Source organism: Peromyscus leucopus, chromosome 8b (assembly GCF_004664715.2).
Source record: "Peromyscus leucopus breed LL Stock chromosome 8b, UCI_PerLeu_2.1, whole genome shotgun sequence".
Classification (NCBI taxonomy): domain Eukaryota; kingdom Metazoa; phylum Chordata; class Mammalia; order Rodentia; family Cricetidae; genus Peromyscus; species Peromyscus leucopus.
The window spans coordinates 53,604,384-53,618,386 of record NC_051086.1 but is presented as its reverse complement, the minus strand read 5'-3'; the positions used below and the strand labels follow the sequence as shown (position 1 = coordinate 53,618,386).

General features: G+C 58.8%; 2 protein-coding genes across 2 annotated transcripts in view; one reads left to right on the top strand and one right to left on the bottom strand.

The window, feature by feature from the left end:
* The first annotated feature begins 321 nt into the window (after positions 1-321).
* Positions 322-5,098, top strand: Chrne (cholinergic receptor nicotinic epsilon subunit). Its single transcript, XM_028862168.2, has 12 exons — positions 322-822; positions 1,037-1,179; positions 1,278-1,322; positions 1,417-1,526; positions 1,647-1,802; positions 2,232-2,332; positions 2,630-2,830; positions 2,907-3,021; positions 4,210-4,324; positions 4,398-4,584; positions 4,671-4,777; positions 4,859-5,098. The coding sequence occupies exons 1-12, from the start codon at positions 777-779 to the stop codon at positions 5,012-5,014; spliced, it is 1,482 nt and encodes a 493-aa protein (XP_028718001.1). The 5' UTR covers positions 322-776; the 3' UTR covers positions 5,015-5,098.
* Positions 5,099-5,731: 633 nt separating this feature from the next.
* The window catches only part of Mink1 (misshapen like kinase 1), a 55,998-nt gene continuing 47,726 nt past the window's right edge, over positions 5,732-14,003 (bottom strand). The window contains 20 exon segments of the mRNA XM_028862171.2: positions 5,732-6,560; positions 6,928-7,067; positions 7,158-7,317; positions 7,407-7,556; positions 7,640-7,740; positions 7,852-7,986; positions 8,177-8,320; positions 8,432-8,599; positions 9,333-9,441; positions 9,636-9,773; positions 9,878-9,980; positions 10,315-10,478; positions 10,592-10,615; positions 10,803-10,891; positions 11,113-11,231; positions 11,485-11,595; positions 11,752-11,837; positions 12,281-12,544; positions 12,839-13,012; positions 13,215-13,448. Of these exon segments, the coding sequence (XP_028718004.1) occupies positions 6,477-6,560; positions 6,928-7,067; positions 7,158-7,317; positions 7,407-7,556; positions 7,640-7,740; positions 7,852-7,986; positions 8,177-8,320; positions 8,432-8,599; positions 9,333-9,441; positions 9,636-9,773; positions 9,878-9,980; positions 10,315-10,478; positions 10,592-10,615; positions 10,803-10,891; positions 11,113-11,231; positions 11,485-11,595; positions 11,752-11,837; positions 12,281-12,544; positions 12,839-13,012; positions 13,215-13,448 (2,697 nt within the window). The 3' untranslated portion in view covers positions 5,732-6,476.

Below are 14,003 nucleotides of genomic sequence, written 5' to 3'. Positions count from 1 at the left end.
CCTGAGCTATCCAAGACTTGCCTTAAAAACAAATAAAATGATGAAACCCAGGCCTGGTGGCTCATGACTGTCATCCCAGCACCCAGGTGGCTGAGGCAGTAAGTTCAAAAGTTCAAGGCCAGCCTGAGCTATACAAGACTTGCCTTAAAAACAAATAAAACAAGCTGAGCGGTGGTGGCACACACCTTTAATCTCAGCACTGGGGAGGCAGTGGCAGGCAGATCTCTGTGAGTTTGAGGCCAGCCTGGGCTACAGAGTGAGTCCCAGGACAGGTGCCAAAGCTACAAAGAGAAACCCTGTCTGGAAAAAACAAACAAAAAAGTAGCTAAGGGGTAGTGTGGTAGGCACAGGATGTTCTCTCCCTGAGCTGCATTCACCAGAACCACGGATAAAGGGCAGCCAGCCGCACAGAGGATGCCAGGGCATGTTGAGAATGGGGGTCGACGCTGAAGACTACCCTCAAGGCTTGTGGTTTCAGATGTTATCAGAGGCTTGCTTCTCTTGTGAGATATCAGGTCTGTGGCTACAGAGCTGGCTAAAGCCCAGGCAAAGGATGCTGGGATGGGGTGGATAAGGGACACAGAGTGGGACGGCTGCCTCTGGAAGCAGCCAGACTGGCCCCAGCTGCGGCAAGGGTAGAGGATCAGGTGACAGTCCCCTAGCCCAGCCCCGGAACTAACACCCTCCTCCTCCTCCTCCTCTTCACACAGGCACCTTGGCCGGCCTGCCCCCCAGCCTGTCAAAGCTCGGAATAATCCTGAGAACCAGGCAGCAGGATGGAGGGGACTCTGCTCAGCGCCCTGCTTCTCCTGGCATTTCTTGGTAGGGACAGGGATGGGGGGGGAGGGCAGGTGGACCTGTATCCCAACCCGAAGGGACTAGGTGTAGATGGAGTTAGTACTTGATGCAATATTTTTGGTTGAGTAGAAACCCAGAAAGATACACACAGGAAGTCTGCGCAGGCCTGGGGGCAGAGAGACACCTTCTGGGCTGCTGCTTCATGTCCAGTGACCCCTTCCTTCTCAACGTATCCCAGGCAGGAGCCAGAGCAACAAAGATGAGCTGAAATTGTATCACCATCTCTTCAACAATTACGACCCAGGATCCCGGCCAGTTAGGAGGCCTGAGGACACTGTTACCGTCACCCTCAAGGTCACCCTAACCAACCTCATCTCACTGGTAAGATTGCCCCCACAGCCCCACACCCCAAATCCTAAGCCTGCACACTCTCTTCCAGCCCTAACTCCTGGAATCAGACAGGCTCCTTCCTCTTGTAGAATGAGAAGGAGGAGACCCTGACCACCAACGTCTGGATCGGAATTGTGAGTCAGATCCGGGGAGCCGTGTGAGAGTTCCTTTCTTCCCACCCGGTGGGAGATGGCGCGCACACACCCCCTTCCATCCTCTACCTCTTAGGACTGGCAGGACTATCGGCTCAACTTCAGCAAGGCTGATTTTGCAGGCGTCGACACCCTGCGGGTCCCTTCAGAATTTGTATGGCTGCCAGAGATTGTTCTGGAAAACAAGTGAGGATTGGCCAAGAGGCCAGGCTGCAAGGGGGGGGGGGGACACCGGTTCTGGCGGACCTGGTTGGTGGGAGAGGTCCAGGAGTCTTTTCAATACCGTGACAAGCTCGGTCTTCACAGTATCGATGGGCAGTTTGGAGTGGCCCACACCTGCAATGTTCTGGTCTACGAGGGAGGCCTTGTGACCTGGCTGCCCCCCGCCATCTACCGCAGCACCTGCGCAGTGGAGGTCACCTACTTCCCCTTCGACTGGCAGAACTGCTCTCTCATTTTTCGGTGGGAAGAGTCACTGCAAGCAGGAGATTAGGGGCCTCGCGCAGTGGGAGGGGGGCAGGGCCTGATGTGGAGGAGCGGGTGGGGTCTCTGTGGAAGGTGTGCGTGCGGATGGCGGAGCGGGGCACCGAAATGAGTGGGAAGCTGGACCTGGGCTTGCAGTAGGGCCGGGCACAGGCTTCTTGCTGCCATCTTGGGGTTTTATCCCATAGTCCCAGCTACTCCCTCCTCAGGAGGAGTCTGAGGTGTAAAAAAAAAATCACGTGAGTCCATGAGTTCCTTGAACCACGTGGATAACCCCGGTGGCCACCAAACCAGACCAAAAGGAAGTAGATCTGGAAGCGGATGTGCTGGGGGGATGCGGGCAAGAGTGGAGCCCCAGGGCCCTTCCAGATCCCAGCTTCTGGGGTGAAGCCTGGCCCTGGTTCACAGCTCCCAGGCCTACAGTGCTGAAGAGGTGGAGTTCGTCTTTGCCGTGGATGACAGCGGCCAGCCTATCGACCACATTGAGATCGACACGGAAGCTTTTACTGGTGAACGCCTATCCCTTTTTCAAAAACCAGGAGGGGACTTGCAGTGTAGGGCTTGACGTGGGCCGCACTGCTTGAGCTGGCTCTTCTTGAAGTCAACCTCAGTTGTCACACTAGGCCACTCTCTTCCTATGGTCTTTCTGCACCCTGACCAGGAACGCCCCTCTCGGCCCATACTTCCCCCATGCTGACAGCCCAGGGAGGGTCCAAGTGGTTCCCACAGGCCCAGACAGCTGCACCCACCCGCTCAGCCTGGAGTTGCAGGGATGGAGGCTGACTGTGCCCCACCACGCCCTGCAGAGAATGGAGAATGGGCCATCGACTACTGCCCAGGCTCGATTCGCCGCTATGAGGGAGGCCCTGCGGGAGTCCCTGCAGAAACTGACGTCATCTACACGCTCATCATCCGCCGGAAGCCGCTCTTTTACGTCATTAACATCATCGTACCTTGTGTGCTCATTTCTGGCTTGGTGCTGCTCGCTTACTTCCTGCCTGCTCAGGGTAAGGGATGACCCCTGACTCCTAACCCCAGGCTGGGCTCGCTCCCTGGATGCCTCTCACAGCATGCTCCCTCCAGCCGGTGGCCAGAAATGCACGGTCTCAATCAACGTCCTGCTAGCCCAGACTGTCTTCTTGTTCCTAATTGCCCAGAAAATTCCAGAGACATCTCTGAGCGTGCCACTACTGGGCAGGTAACCTCAAAACGGATCCCACAGAGGTGGTGTGTCAGCACGGAGGGCGGAGCCAAAGAAGGCTGGCGTAGGGGACTTGCAGTTGTCCCGTTCTGGGCTTTTATTTGGACACAGGGTGGGGCTGGGACAGTGATGGATTATTTGGTCCCCTCGTTCTCCTCACTGCTGCTGGATGCCACCTTGAGATCTCCCGAGTGTCTCTGTTGAGAGGTCAGTAGGGCTCAGTATATCCTCAATCCCATTTCCTCTGACCCGTACCACACCCCTTATTCCTAACGCACCGGTTCCCGGGGGACCCCAAGGCCCAGTTGGCGTAGGGTTTGTTGCAGGGATGAGGTGGACCCGTGCAAACCGCGTCCGCACAGGCACAGCCACGCCCCCTGGATCAGGTACCGGGCGCTTGCGCCAGCTGCTGCTCCAGCTTGCCGAATCCCCTGCCCTGTGGCCAGGGCTACCCGGGCCAGCGCCCTACCCGGATCCCCAGTGTCCGGGGCTGGGCCCGGGCAACCGTCGCTGCTGTCCAGTCGCTGCACCTCCTGCTGTAGCCACAGGGCTGAGATCTGCATTGAGGGTACAGGGGCTAGAGGTCCCTGTTTTCGCCCTCCCCCGTTTCTTCCCATCCCTCAACTCCCCAGAGCTGCACCTCTAACAAGGTGGCGCCAAAGCTCATGATGCTGGTCGCAGCTTCTCTTAGCACCAGCCCTAAGGTGGCCTTCGGGGCAGGCGGCTTATCGGATTCCAGGGACTCCTGGGACTTAAGTTCTCGGAACCTTTGCACCAGATATTCCTGAGCTGCGGCCACAGCAAGTTCCAGAGAAGATAGAAGCGGAGGCTGTAGGGCCACCTGGAGAAGCAGGGGTGGTGGAAGTCACAGGGAAAGGGTCACAGCAGCAGGCGCTGGAGTGACCTGGTCACAGCATGCCGCCTTTGGGTGGGCCATTCTCATACCCTCACCTCAGTGGAGCTGTGGAAGTGGTAGACCCACAGCAGGGTGTCCAAGTTGCTGGGAGTCCCCTTCATGTCCGCAGCAGATGGTAGGTGCAGGGGGGCGGGGACAATACTGGAGCGATGGAGGGGTAGCAAGGGGAGTAACCCCACCTCCTGTGCAGAGGTGTTTGTGAGGTAGGGGCAGCTAGCGGCCTCTCGTTTTGATGGACGCCGTGATGTCATGCCTCTTGGGTATCTCAGGTATCTTATTTTCGTCATGGTGGTTGCCACGCTCATAGTTATGAATTGCGTCATCGTGCTCAACGTGTCTTTGCGGACGCCGACCACTCATGCCACATCCCCTCGGCTGCGCCAAGTAAGCGCTGGTTGAGGAAAGGCCAGCCCAGGGTGGGAGGCGGGCTTGGACCTCACCTCTGCCCTGGCCACAGATTTTATTGGAGCTGCTGCCACGCCTCCTGGGCTCGAGCTCACCCCCCGAGTCTCCCCGAGCTGCCCCACCCGCGAGGCGAGCCTCATCTGTGGGCCTTCTGCTCCGAGCAGAGGAGCTCATCCTGAAGAAGCCGCGCAGCGAGCTTGTGTTTGAGGGGCAGAGATACCGGCACGGAACCTGGACCGGTGAGCACCGCTCTCGCGCGTCTAAGGCAGACGGTCGAAGTCGGGGAAGCTCTTTAATGACCCAGCGCTGGGTGTCGCCCTTTCAGCGGCCCTCTGTCAGAACCTGGGTGCTGCAGCCCCTGAAATCCGCTGTTGTGTGGATGCTGTGAACTTCGTGGCTGAGAGCACACGAGACCAGGAAGCCAATGGAGAGGTGGGTTAGGCTGTGGGTGAGCGGCACTCCGCCCCCCGTCCCCCCGTCCTTTCGTCCAGTGCGCTAAGCTGTGTCTCACAGGAAGTGTCCGACTGGGTGCGTATGGGGAAGGCCCTCGACAACGTCTGCTTTTGGGCAGCTCTGGTGCTCTTCAGCGTCGGTTCCTGCCTCATCTTCCTTGGGGGTTACTTCAACCAAGTTCCTGATCTCCCCTATCCACCGTGTATCCAACCATGAGCCTGCACCAGCGCCCGCCCCAGCCCTCCCCCTGCAAGAAGTCGGTTTTGAAAACAGGCTGATAATAAATCCGTTTTGTGTGGCACACGCCTTTAATCCCAGCACTTGGGAGGCAGAGGCAGGCGGATCTCTGTGAGTTCGAGGCCAGCCTGAGCTACCAAGTGAGTTCCAGGAAAGGCGCAAAGCTACGCAGAGAAACCCTGTCTCGAAAAACCAAATAAATAAATAAATCCGTTTTGTGAACTTCCAGGAGGGGTTGTGCGGCCATGTGGGTAGGTCTGGCTCCTCCGGGTCAGCAGAGGGAGATGGGGGGTTTGGCTAGGCACCTGAGGCCCACCCTCTAGGACAGAGAGAGCGTGCCCTTGGTTCAGTCTCACGACCTCTTGGCTCCTTTGAGCCATCTGACCCGGTTGACTGCCAATGAGGTTGCACAGACCTAGACATAGGAACACTGAAGCCAGGACGTCAGGCCTGCCCTGGGGGAGCTGGTAAAAGCTAAATACTCTCCAAGTGTCCCACAGGCTTACAACCGAGGATGCCCTGGCCCCCTCTGCCACGTCTTCTAGGTTTCCTGGCCTAATCATCCACCTCACTTCATCTCCTAAGACTGACTTACCAGATCCTAAGACCTCTCCTCCACTCTCTGCACTCCCAACTCGGAGAGCGCTCCCTGGAAAGTGTCCGGGATTGAGACAAAACAGTGGTGGGATCTTGAAATGGCGGGAGCTGGTTGAATTGTCTTTATTAACAAACGGGATATCCAAGGCCACTACATAGAGAAAGGATACGGGACGGAGAAGGGCTACTTGCTGCTCACACTATATACAGATGCAAGCAAGGGGTAGAAGGGGAGCTCTGAGCTCTCTCCCTCGAGGAAGGGGAGAGGCGGGGGAGGGTGGGAAAGGAGGAATGTTTTGGCTGTGGGGTCCCTCCTCCATTCCCTGGGGCCTGGGGGGGGAGGGGAATCATTAAAGTGCTTTCAGAAAATGAGGACCTGGTCCCTGCCCCTGGAGTGGCTGGTGACACCCCCCCCCCAGAACCCAGGGCCCAGTGACCCCCCCCAGAGTCTGGTACATTCAAGGGGGGAGCCGGCTCCCCTGGCGTGCAAATAAAGGGGTACAGGGCCCTGCTCAGTCAGCAGCAATGGGGTACGGGGGTCCAAGCCCCAAGCACTCTCCTCTTGAGAAAAGGGGCAAGTCCCACTCGGTTCCTGGTGAGGGGAAGCTGTGCCATCCCCCAGAAGCTGGGGACAGGCACAGTTTTGAAAACATGTTGGGAGAAAGGATGGTCACGTGATCACAAAAGCTTCAGGGATCAGAGGTCACGTTCCCAGCAGGCTCCAGTGAATCAAACCAGTAAAAGCAAAAGCCCAAGGCGGGGCGGGTTAGGGGAGGGCGGCCTGGGTAGTCTGGCTGTGGGGAGAGCTGGGTCCGTGTCGGGGAGCCCCAGCCCAGGGGCCTGGTCACCAGTTCATGATGCAGTTACGGTTCAGAGTCATAAAGTAGACTTGGCTGCTTCCCCCAGAGCGGACTGAGGCAAAAAAGACCTGCATGAGGTAGAAAAGCATCACCAAGGGCTACAGTGTGTCTGTGTGTCTGTGTGTGGGGGTCCTCAACTGGGAAAGGGAAAGACGAGAGAGAGAGAGAGAGAGAGAGAGAGAGAGAGAGAGAGAGAGAGAGCGAGCGCGCGCGAGAGAGCAAGAGCAGCTTCACAAGGACTCGGGTTTCTCCCCCCACCGCCCCCCATGAAAGGCAAAGGTGTGTTACCAGACCCCTGGGGTGGAGACAACAGAACCCCAGGGGAAGGACGCGGCTGCTCTGGCAGCTTCCACAGGGAGGCGCTGCTTTGAGGGGAAGAGCAGAAGCTCTCGGCCCCCAGGTCTGCCCAGCACAGGGGCCACACGGCCTCCTCACCTTATCGTTCCGCTCACACAGGAACTTGAGCCTCTGGGCTCGTTTGTGCATGAAGACCCCATCGAGGTGGCCTGTCTCCACCGAGCGGATCTCAATGGCTTTCTCACCCCAGCCCATGATCTGGTTGGAGCAGATGTAGGCTGAAGGGAGAGGACGGTAGAAGGGCCGTAAGGAGGCTGTGGTCCTGGTCCCCTCAGGGCAAGCGGTCTGGGAGGCGGCCCTTCGCTTACCCACAGAGGTGGGCATCTCTCCCCACTGCAGAACCACGTCCTTGATGATCCGCCCGTAAGTGTTGACATAGACGCCCTCGTCTTCATAGCACAGCAGCATCTCCATGCCGTCGGTGTTGGGGAGGAAGATGATGGCGTGGGGCGTGATCTGGCTCTGGATCTAGGGAGAAGAAGGGGCTGGGTGGGGTCCCCGTGTCTGATGTCCAGAATGGGGTGGTCCCCCTCGCCCCACAGCCCTGCTAAGCTCACGTGTACAGGGATGTAGATGTCATAGCTGTTCCCAGAGTCAACATCCACAGCATGGAAGCCGGCACTGGAGCCATAGATGACCTTGAGCCGCTGGCCCTCCTCGACGGTCAGGTCCACCAGCAGAGGGCGGTGAGGGAGGTCGGCAAAGGACTGTGGAGGAGAGAAGGCAGGCTCAGGGAAGACAAGCGCAGGAGCACAGCACTGGAAAGGACTGAAGGCTGAGGCCCCGTTACCTTGAAGGCCATGAATTTGTGGTAGGGCTTGGGAGCCCAGGCGTACACTTCCACGGAGTTCTTCAGGGCGATGACCAGGAACTTAATACGCTCATATTTCACTGGGGGCAGGAAAGAGGGGGACGCAGTGACTTCCGCTGTCAGGCTTTGCTGATCTCTGTATTTAGCCCGGACCTCGTGTCTCCCTGGCTACAGTGCTGTGGCATCCTCACCAACACGATAGTGGCCGCAGCCCTCCATGTCCCCCACAGTGGTCCACCCTTGCTTCTTCTCCACCTCGGGGTCATTGTGCAGGATCTTATTCCGAAGCCAGGACAGGTAATATACCCGAAGTTTGTTCCTTTTCCCTGAGAGATGGACAGATACACACATGCATACAAACTCACACTCACTCTCATCGAAGGTCCCACTGCTGCTTCACACAATGTTGTCTGCAAACCCAGGGAACGACCAGAAACAAAACAAAGGAAAAAAAGAAAAGAAAAACAAAGCCAGCATTGAGATCCTTGTCCCCAAACTCCGCACACACACACACACCTGAGATGGTGATGAGCAAGTTGAGGCCTTCCAGTACATCCATCTGCTGGAAGCGTCGCCGCCCAATGAGTCCATACACTTTGCCCTGCCCGCTTCGGTCCAGCAACATCAGCCCGTTCTCCGTGCCTACCAAGAGGTTGACGCCTGCAATAGGAGTCCTTGGACAGGTCAGAGGCAGACCCAGGCTCTCCCCGACCAGGATCACACACGGAAGCTGTGCCAAGACCCCTTCCAGCCTTTTCAGCCCTGGCTTACCCCAGAGGGCTGCACAGAGGATCTCTGAATTGAATCGCTTCTTGTACTTCCGAATCTCAGGAGTTTCACTATGAGCCCGGGTGTTGGTGGGGTTGACGTTGACCACAGAGCCCTTCCTCACATCGAACTGCAGCTGATCAAGACGGCCACCCTCTCCACCTACCAGGGCTGCCAAGAGGAAGAGGAGGGAGGGTGGGCTGCAGCCCTCTCGTGTCTGCTTTTATCCCTATGCCCCACACCTGATCTTGACACTTCAGAATATTCAGAAGGGGAAGGGGAAGACTTCAGAACAGAGGCGCACGAAGAGATAAAAGAACCGTGGCCTTGGGGCCAAGGTCTGCCTCTCTACCTCTGTTACTCCACATCCAACTTCTACCCAGTTCCTTCAGCCACCCTGAGCAATGCCCCTCGGAAGCCCTCCCTTGTTAGCTGTGCCTGGGCATGGGCTAAGTCTCAAAAAAGAGGCCACAGGCGCACGCCTTTAATCCTAGCACTCGGCGGCAGAGGCAAGTGGATCTCTGAGTTTGAGACCAGCCTGGTCTACAGAACAAGTTCCAGGACAGCTAGAGCTGTTACACAGAAAAATCTGTCTTGAAAACACACACATACACGCACAATTCTTTTTTTAAAATTTTTCTTTCTTTTCTATGTGTTCAATTATCCATGGAGGCCAGAAGAGGCATCAGATTTCCCAGACCAGAAGTTACAGGAGGTTGTGAGGTGTCTGATGTGGGTGCTGGGAACCAAATTTGGGTTCTTTGGAGGAGTAGCAGGTACTTTTAACCACTGAACCATCTCTTCAGCCCCATGCTGATACTCTGCAAAGCTACATTCTCAAAGAGCTGCGTCCAGGCTAGCTCTGGACTCCAGCCTCAAGGCAGCCTGAGCCTCCTGTCCTCACCTGTGATCGGGATGGTATCTCCACTGCCTCCAGGCTGGTAGATCCCTAGATCCACAAACATGGTGAACGAGCTCTTCCCAGGGGCCTTTACCAACCCTCGGGACTGGTACTGTGGGGAGAGGGAACAGTCAAGAAACACGTGTCGCTCTGGCCTGCGGCCCTGTCCGTGTTTGGGACAGACCTCAGGTTCCTACTGCGATGTGCGGGATGCCTCGCGATTCACCCTCCACGTGCCCCCATCACCCTCTCTCTGCAAACCCCGGGGATCTTTCTTCAGTCGTGGGCCTACTCCAGCACACGTACATCGCTGCCTCCGTCCTTTGTCGGGGGGCTGTGACCTTTGCTGTTCTCAGTCGGTGAGTGGCTGGGCTGGACCACATCTGGCAGGTTGGTGTAGCCGTTGCTGTCGGCCAGCAGCAGGCTCCGCTCCTCTTCAGGAGTCTGCAGAACAGAGAGACCGTCAGCGTGGGGCTGCAGAGGGTTTGCTGCGGGCGGGGGGGGGGGGGGGGGGGCGGGTATAGGCAAGGGGGGGGAGACCCACTCACACGCTGGACCACCATGGTGCCTCCCCCGTATGGGGGCTGGGTCCCGGCTATCTCCTCAACATCGTGAACCACCATGGTGCTGACGCTGTCCGTATCTCCATCACTGCTGTGGGAAAGAGGAAGGTGGGGCCTTCCAGGTCCTGCCTGCCATACAGTGCCACAGGAAGCAGATGACAGCCAGAGACTCGGGCTTTCAGTCTCCTGTAAAGCCCGCACCGATCCCTGACTCAGGTGTTTTCTGAGTGGCCCTCAGGGCAGGCTGGCAAAGAGACAGAGGGGCATCTGAAAGGGTCCCCCACAACCGACAGAACACTGGAGGAGGTGGGGTGCTAGCATACCACCCTGCTCCCTCCAACCTGGCACAGCCCTCCCCCCCTTCCCTGCATCTCCGCTCTCCTTTCCTGATGAGGGAGGCCCTGCCCTAGGACACCCCATACCGGCCCCCGGGAGTGTCTCTGCTCCCCTCTGATGGCTCCCCATCGCCTTCCTCCTCCTCCTCTTCGCTGCTCTCCACCTCCTCACTGGAGGAGGAATAGTCCATGGCCTTCTTGGGAGGCCTAGGGGCCTCATCCAGGGTCCGCTCTTTGAGCAGCACAAAATCCTGCGGGGAAGAAGCCGTGTGAGGGGCGGCGTGGGGCTTGGGCAGAAGCCATACAAAGGTGCCAGTGGGGTGCAGACGGGGTGAGAGAGGACTCCCCAACAGCCCTCACTAACCTCACCAATGGCTCGCTTATAGCTCTGGGAGGGGCCGCAGAGGAGGAGAGGCAGCCAGGAGGAAGCAGGAGAGATGGGAGAAAGGTTAGTAACGTGAGATGTGCCCTGTGAGATCTGGACTCCCCTGTCTTCGCACATTAGTGAAGGAGCTGGCCCTGACCCCAGTGCCCGAGACTCTGAAGGCCCCACATCCCGCCCCGGGATCACTCACTGCGGGCCGGCCTGGCCTTGAACGGTGGTCTTCAGGCTTGGCTTTGTTCCCAGGGGAGAGCACTGGGGAGCTGTCCAGTTTTGTGGAGGCTGGGCACGGCAGGGTGAGAGAAGGAAAGTCACAGATACCTACAAGTGGCCCCAGACCCGTGCCCCACGCCCTGGGCTGACCATGGGCCCCAAACCCACCCACATCCCTCTTGTCCCTGTGGTATTCTGGTCCTAAGCCACTAAAGGCCACAGGCCCCGCTTTCAGTGGTGATCAAGGCGAAGCCAAGGCCCAGAGCGGGCTTAGGCCCAGGCTGACCTACCTCCCACACGGTTTCGGTTTCGCTCCAGTGAGCCAGCCTGAGGGAGGTGTCCCTGAGAGGCCGGGAGGACACTGTCTGAGCGCTCCCAGCCAGGGTCACTCCTCCTGAGGTCAGGGTTACTGTGAAGGACAGAGTGACCGTCAGGGATGTGTCCCCATCTGTGAGTGTCAACTGAGCTGTAGGAGGACCCATCACCAGGGAAGCAAATGGCAGAGTGAGAGGTGAGACTGAGTGGGGTCAACTCCATTACCTAGAGGCGTTGGGCGGGCCAGGGGGCGGAGCTGGGGGCCCGGGAGGCTTGGGGGTGCCCCTGCTCTGCCCGCCTCTGCAGATAGAGTGAGAGGTGAGAGTATGTGGGGTCAACTCCATTACCTAGAGGCGTTGGGCGGGCCAGGGGGCGGAGCTGGGGGCCCGGGAGGCTTGGGGGTGCCCCGCTCTGCCCGCCTCTGCAGATAGATTTGCCAGGCGGAGTTGCTGCGAGGTCTGTGGAGGGAGCACAGGGTGCCGGGCGGGCGGCGGCGGAAGGGGGGCTGAGGTGCCTGGTTTGGGGCTTGTCCCACCCCTAAGTAGGTAACCTGGCCAAGTCCCTATGTCTCTTACTGCCTAGGCTGCCACATGACCCCACCCTGGCGTGTGTACCTGGCACGGACGGCCTGAGCTGGCCGGGACCCTCCGGCCCCACTGGTGTTAAGGGCAGTGGCAATAGATGAGGTCCTCTGAGGAACCTGGGGAGAAAGAGCAGTCGACAAGCTGTCAGTCTTGTACAGACACCGCACACGCTCAATTCCACTGTCAATCCGAGAAATGCAGTCTTCAGCATCCATGGAGAAACAAACTAGGTCAGGGCCGTTACGCTATGTCCAGGCTAGGAAGCTAGAAAATGGCCATGTGGGTCTCCTCTGCGATCAAGCTCCTGGCCATGTCTCTCTCTCTCTTTTTTCCTTTTTTCTTTTTTTCAGGACCTGAGGACCGAACCAGGGCCTCGCGCTTGCTAGGCAAGTGCTCTACCACTGAGCTAAGTCCCCAGCCCCTGGCCATTTCTCACCCCACAGTCACTCTGTCTCTCCACCCTCCGGACGCTAACCTTGTGGGCAGGGTCCCCATGCTGCCTTGCTTTCCTCCTTCCCACTCGGAGCTCTAGTCTCTCGTCCTTCAGGGTTGTTCTTACCTTAGGTGGAGCCTCATTATCAGGCCGGACCCAGGAGGGGGGGTTTGGGCTAGGGCCAGGCCCTTCCGAGGTGGGGTCTGAATTCTGGCGGATGACAGCTCCTCGGGCACTGGGTGTGGCAGTGGGTGTGGGGGCGGCAGCAGGGTCAGGGTCATGGGAGGCAGGGAAGGCAGCCAGGTTTCGAGTGGGCTGGTCCTGCAGGGACTGGGATCGGGGTACAGGTGCTGCATATGGCTTCAGTGGGACCCGGTGTGCCACCAGGCTCTGTAGGGAGAGACCAGGAAGGGTGGGCTGCCTGCTTTGGGGCACACCCTGCAGACTAGGGTCTGGGCTGAGAAGAGTCCCTCCTCCCACCAGAAGACAAGGGGTTTCTTAAGCTGGAGACGAGGACTGGACACAATGCAGCAGCAGACTGTCACAGGGCTGGGCCCCGGGATGTGCAGAAGACACCGGTAAGACACCGGTGACCGCGCGCATGCGCACATGCTCCTGGGTACAGCTCTGGGCCTGGCGCTAAGCAAAGCCACCCGCGTTGGACAGGAATGGGGACAGACTCACCTTGTGCGGTCCTTCCTGAGGTTCCACAGGCCTCTGCATAGGAGGAGTCTGGGAAAGAGGTCCCGGGGGGCTGGGAGAGGCCTGGGAGATGGGGGGCTCTGGCCCCATGCTGCTTGGCTTCGTCTTGGCCAAGGGAGAGTTCTGCTGCTTATTCATCCTTGCTCTGTCTTCCACCTACGACGCAAGGGGCCGTCAGCAGGCCAGTGCCTGCGCTCCCGATCTCAAAATTCAGACCCTCACTTGCTCCAACCGCTCCAGCCTCGGCTCCTCTGCCCTCCTCAGTGCCCGTCACTGTGCAGCAACCCCTTCTCACGTTTTCCAGCCCTCAGCGAGACGGCACAGTGGGCGCTTAGAGGACAAGACAGACGGTGAGTACCTCTCGGGCCCACGCTGGCTTGTCGGCAGGATTAATGCCCCGGCCATAATGATACAGGGGCTTCCTGTCCCCAGGCAGGATTTGTTGCTGCTGCTGCTGCTGCTGCTGCTGCTTCTGGAGCTGTTGCTGCTGCTGCTGCTGCTGCAGGGACTTGAGGTAGGCATGCTCCTGCTGCAGCTGTCTCTGGAGCCGCTCTGACTGCCGCTGCTCCTCCAGCTGCTTCCGCTTGTATTCCTGGGTCCAACGGTAGGGAGAGGGGGCTCAGCGGGGTGTGGCCCTGGGAGTTAGAGCAGGCAGGCCCTTCCTTTCCTCTACTGCCTGGACGGGAGCTGCTTCCCCGATCGTGGGAAGCCCCTTTCCCTGAGGGGTTCCCATCCCAGAGCAGGAGAGCAGCTCGGGACGGCATCTTCCCGAGGACACCGAGGGACCCCGTTACCAGCAGCAGGGCCTGTTCCTGGAGCAGCTGTTGCTGAAGGATCTCGAGCTGTCGCTGCTCCTCCTCTAGCCTGTGACGGATATATTCCTGGGGGTGGGGGGGGCACGGGGCAGGGAGAGAGGGAGGCGGCAGAGGAGGGGGGCAGCAGCGGCGAAGAGGGAGGGAGTCAGCGCGGTGAGGATGAGGGGGGACAGGGGTAGATGAGCCCCGGGGGGGCAACGTGGCACAGATGGGAATAAGAGGGCGCGGGATGAGGAGGGCAGGTGGGTATCATGAGGACAGTGCCCAGGGAGGAGTCCGGGATGGGCAGAGATGGGGGATGAAGGCACACAGACAGGAGGGCAGGGAGCAGG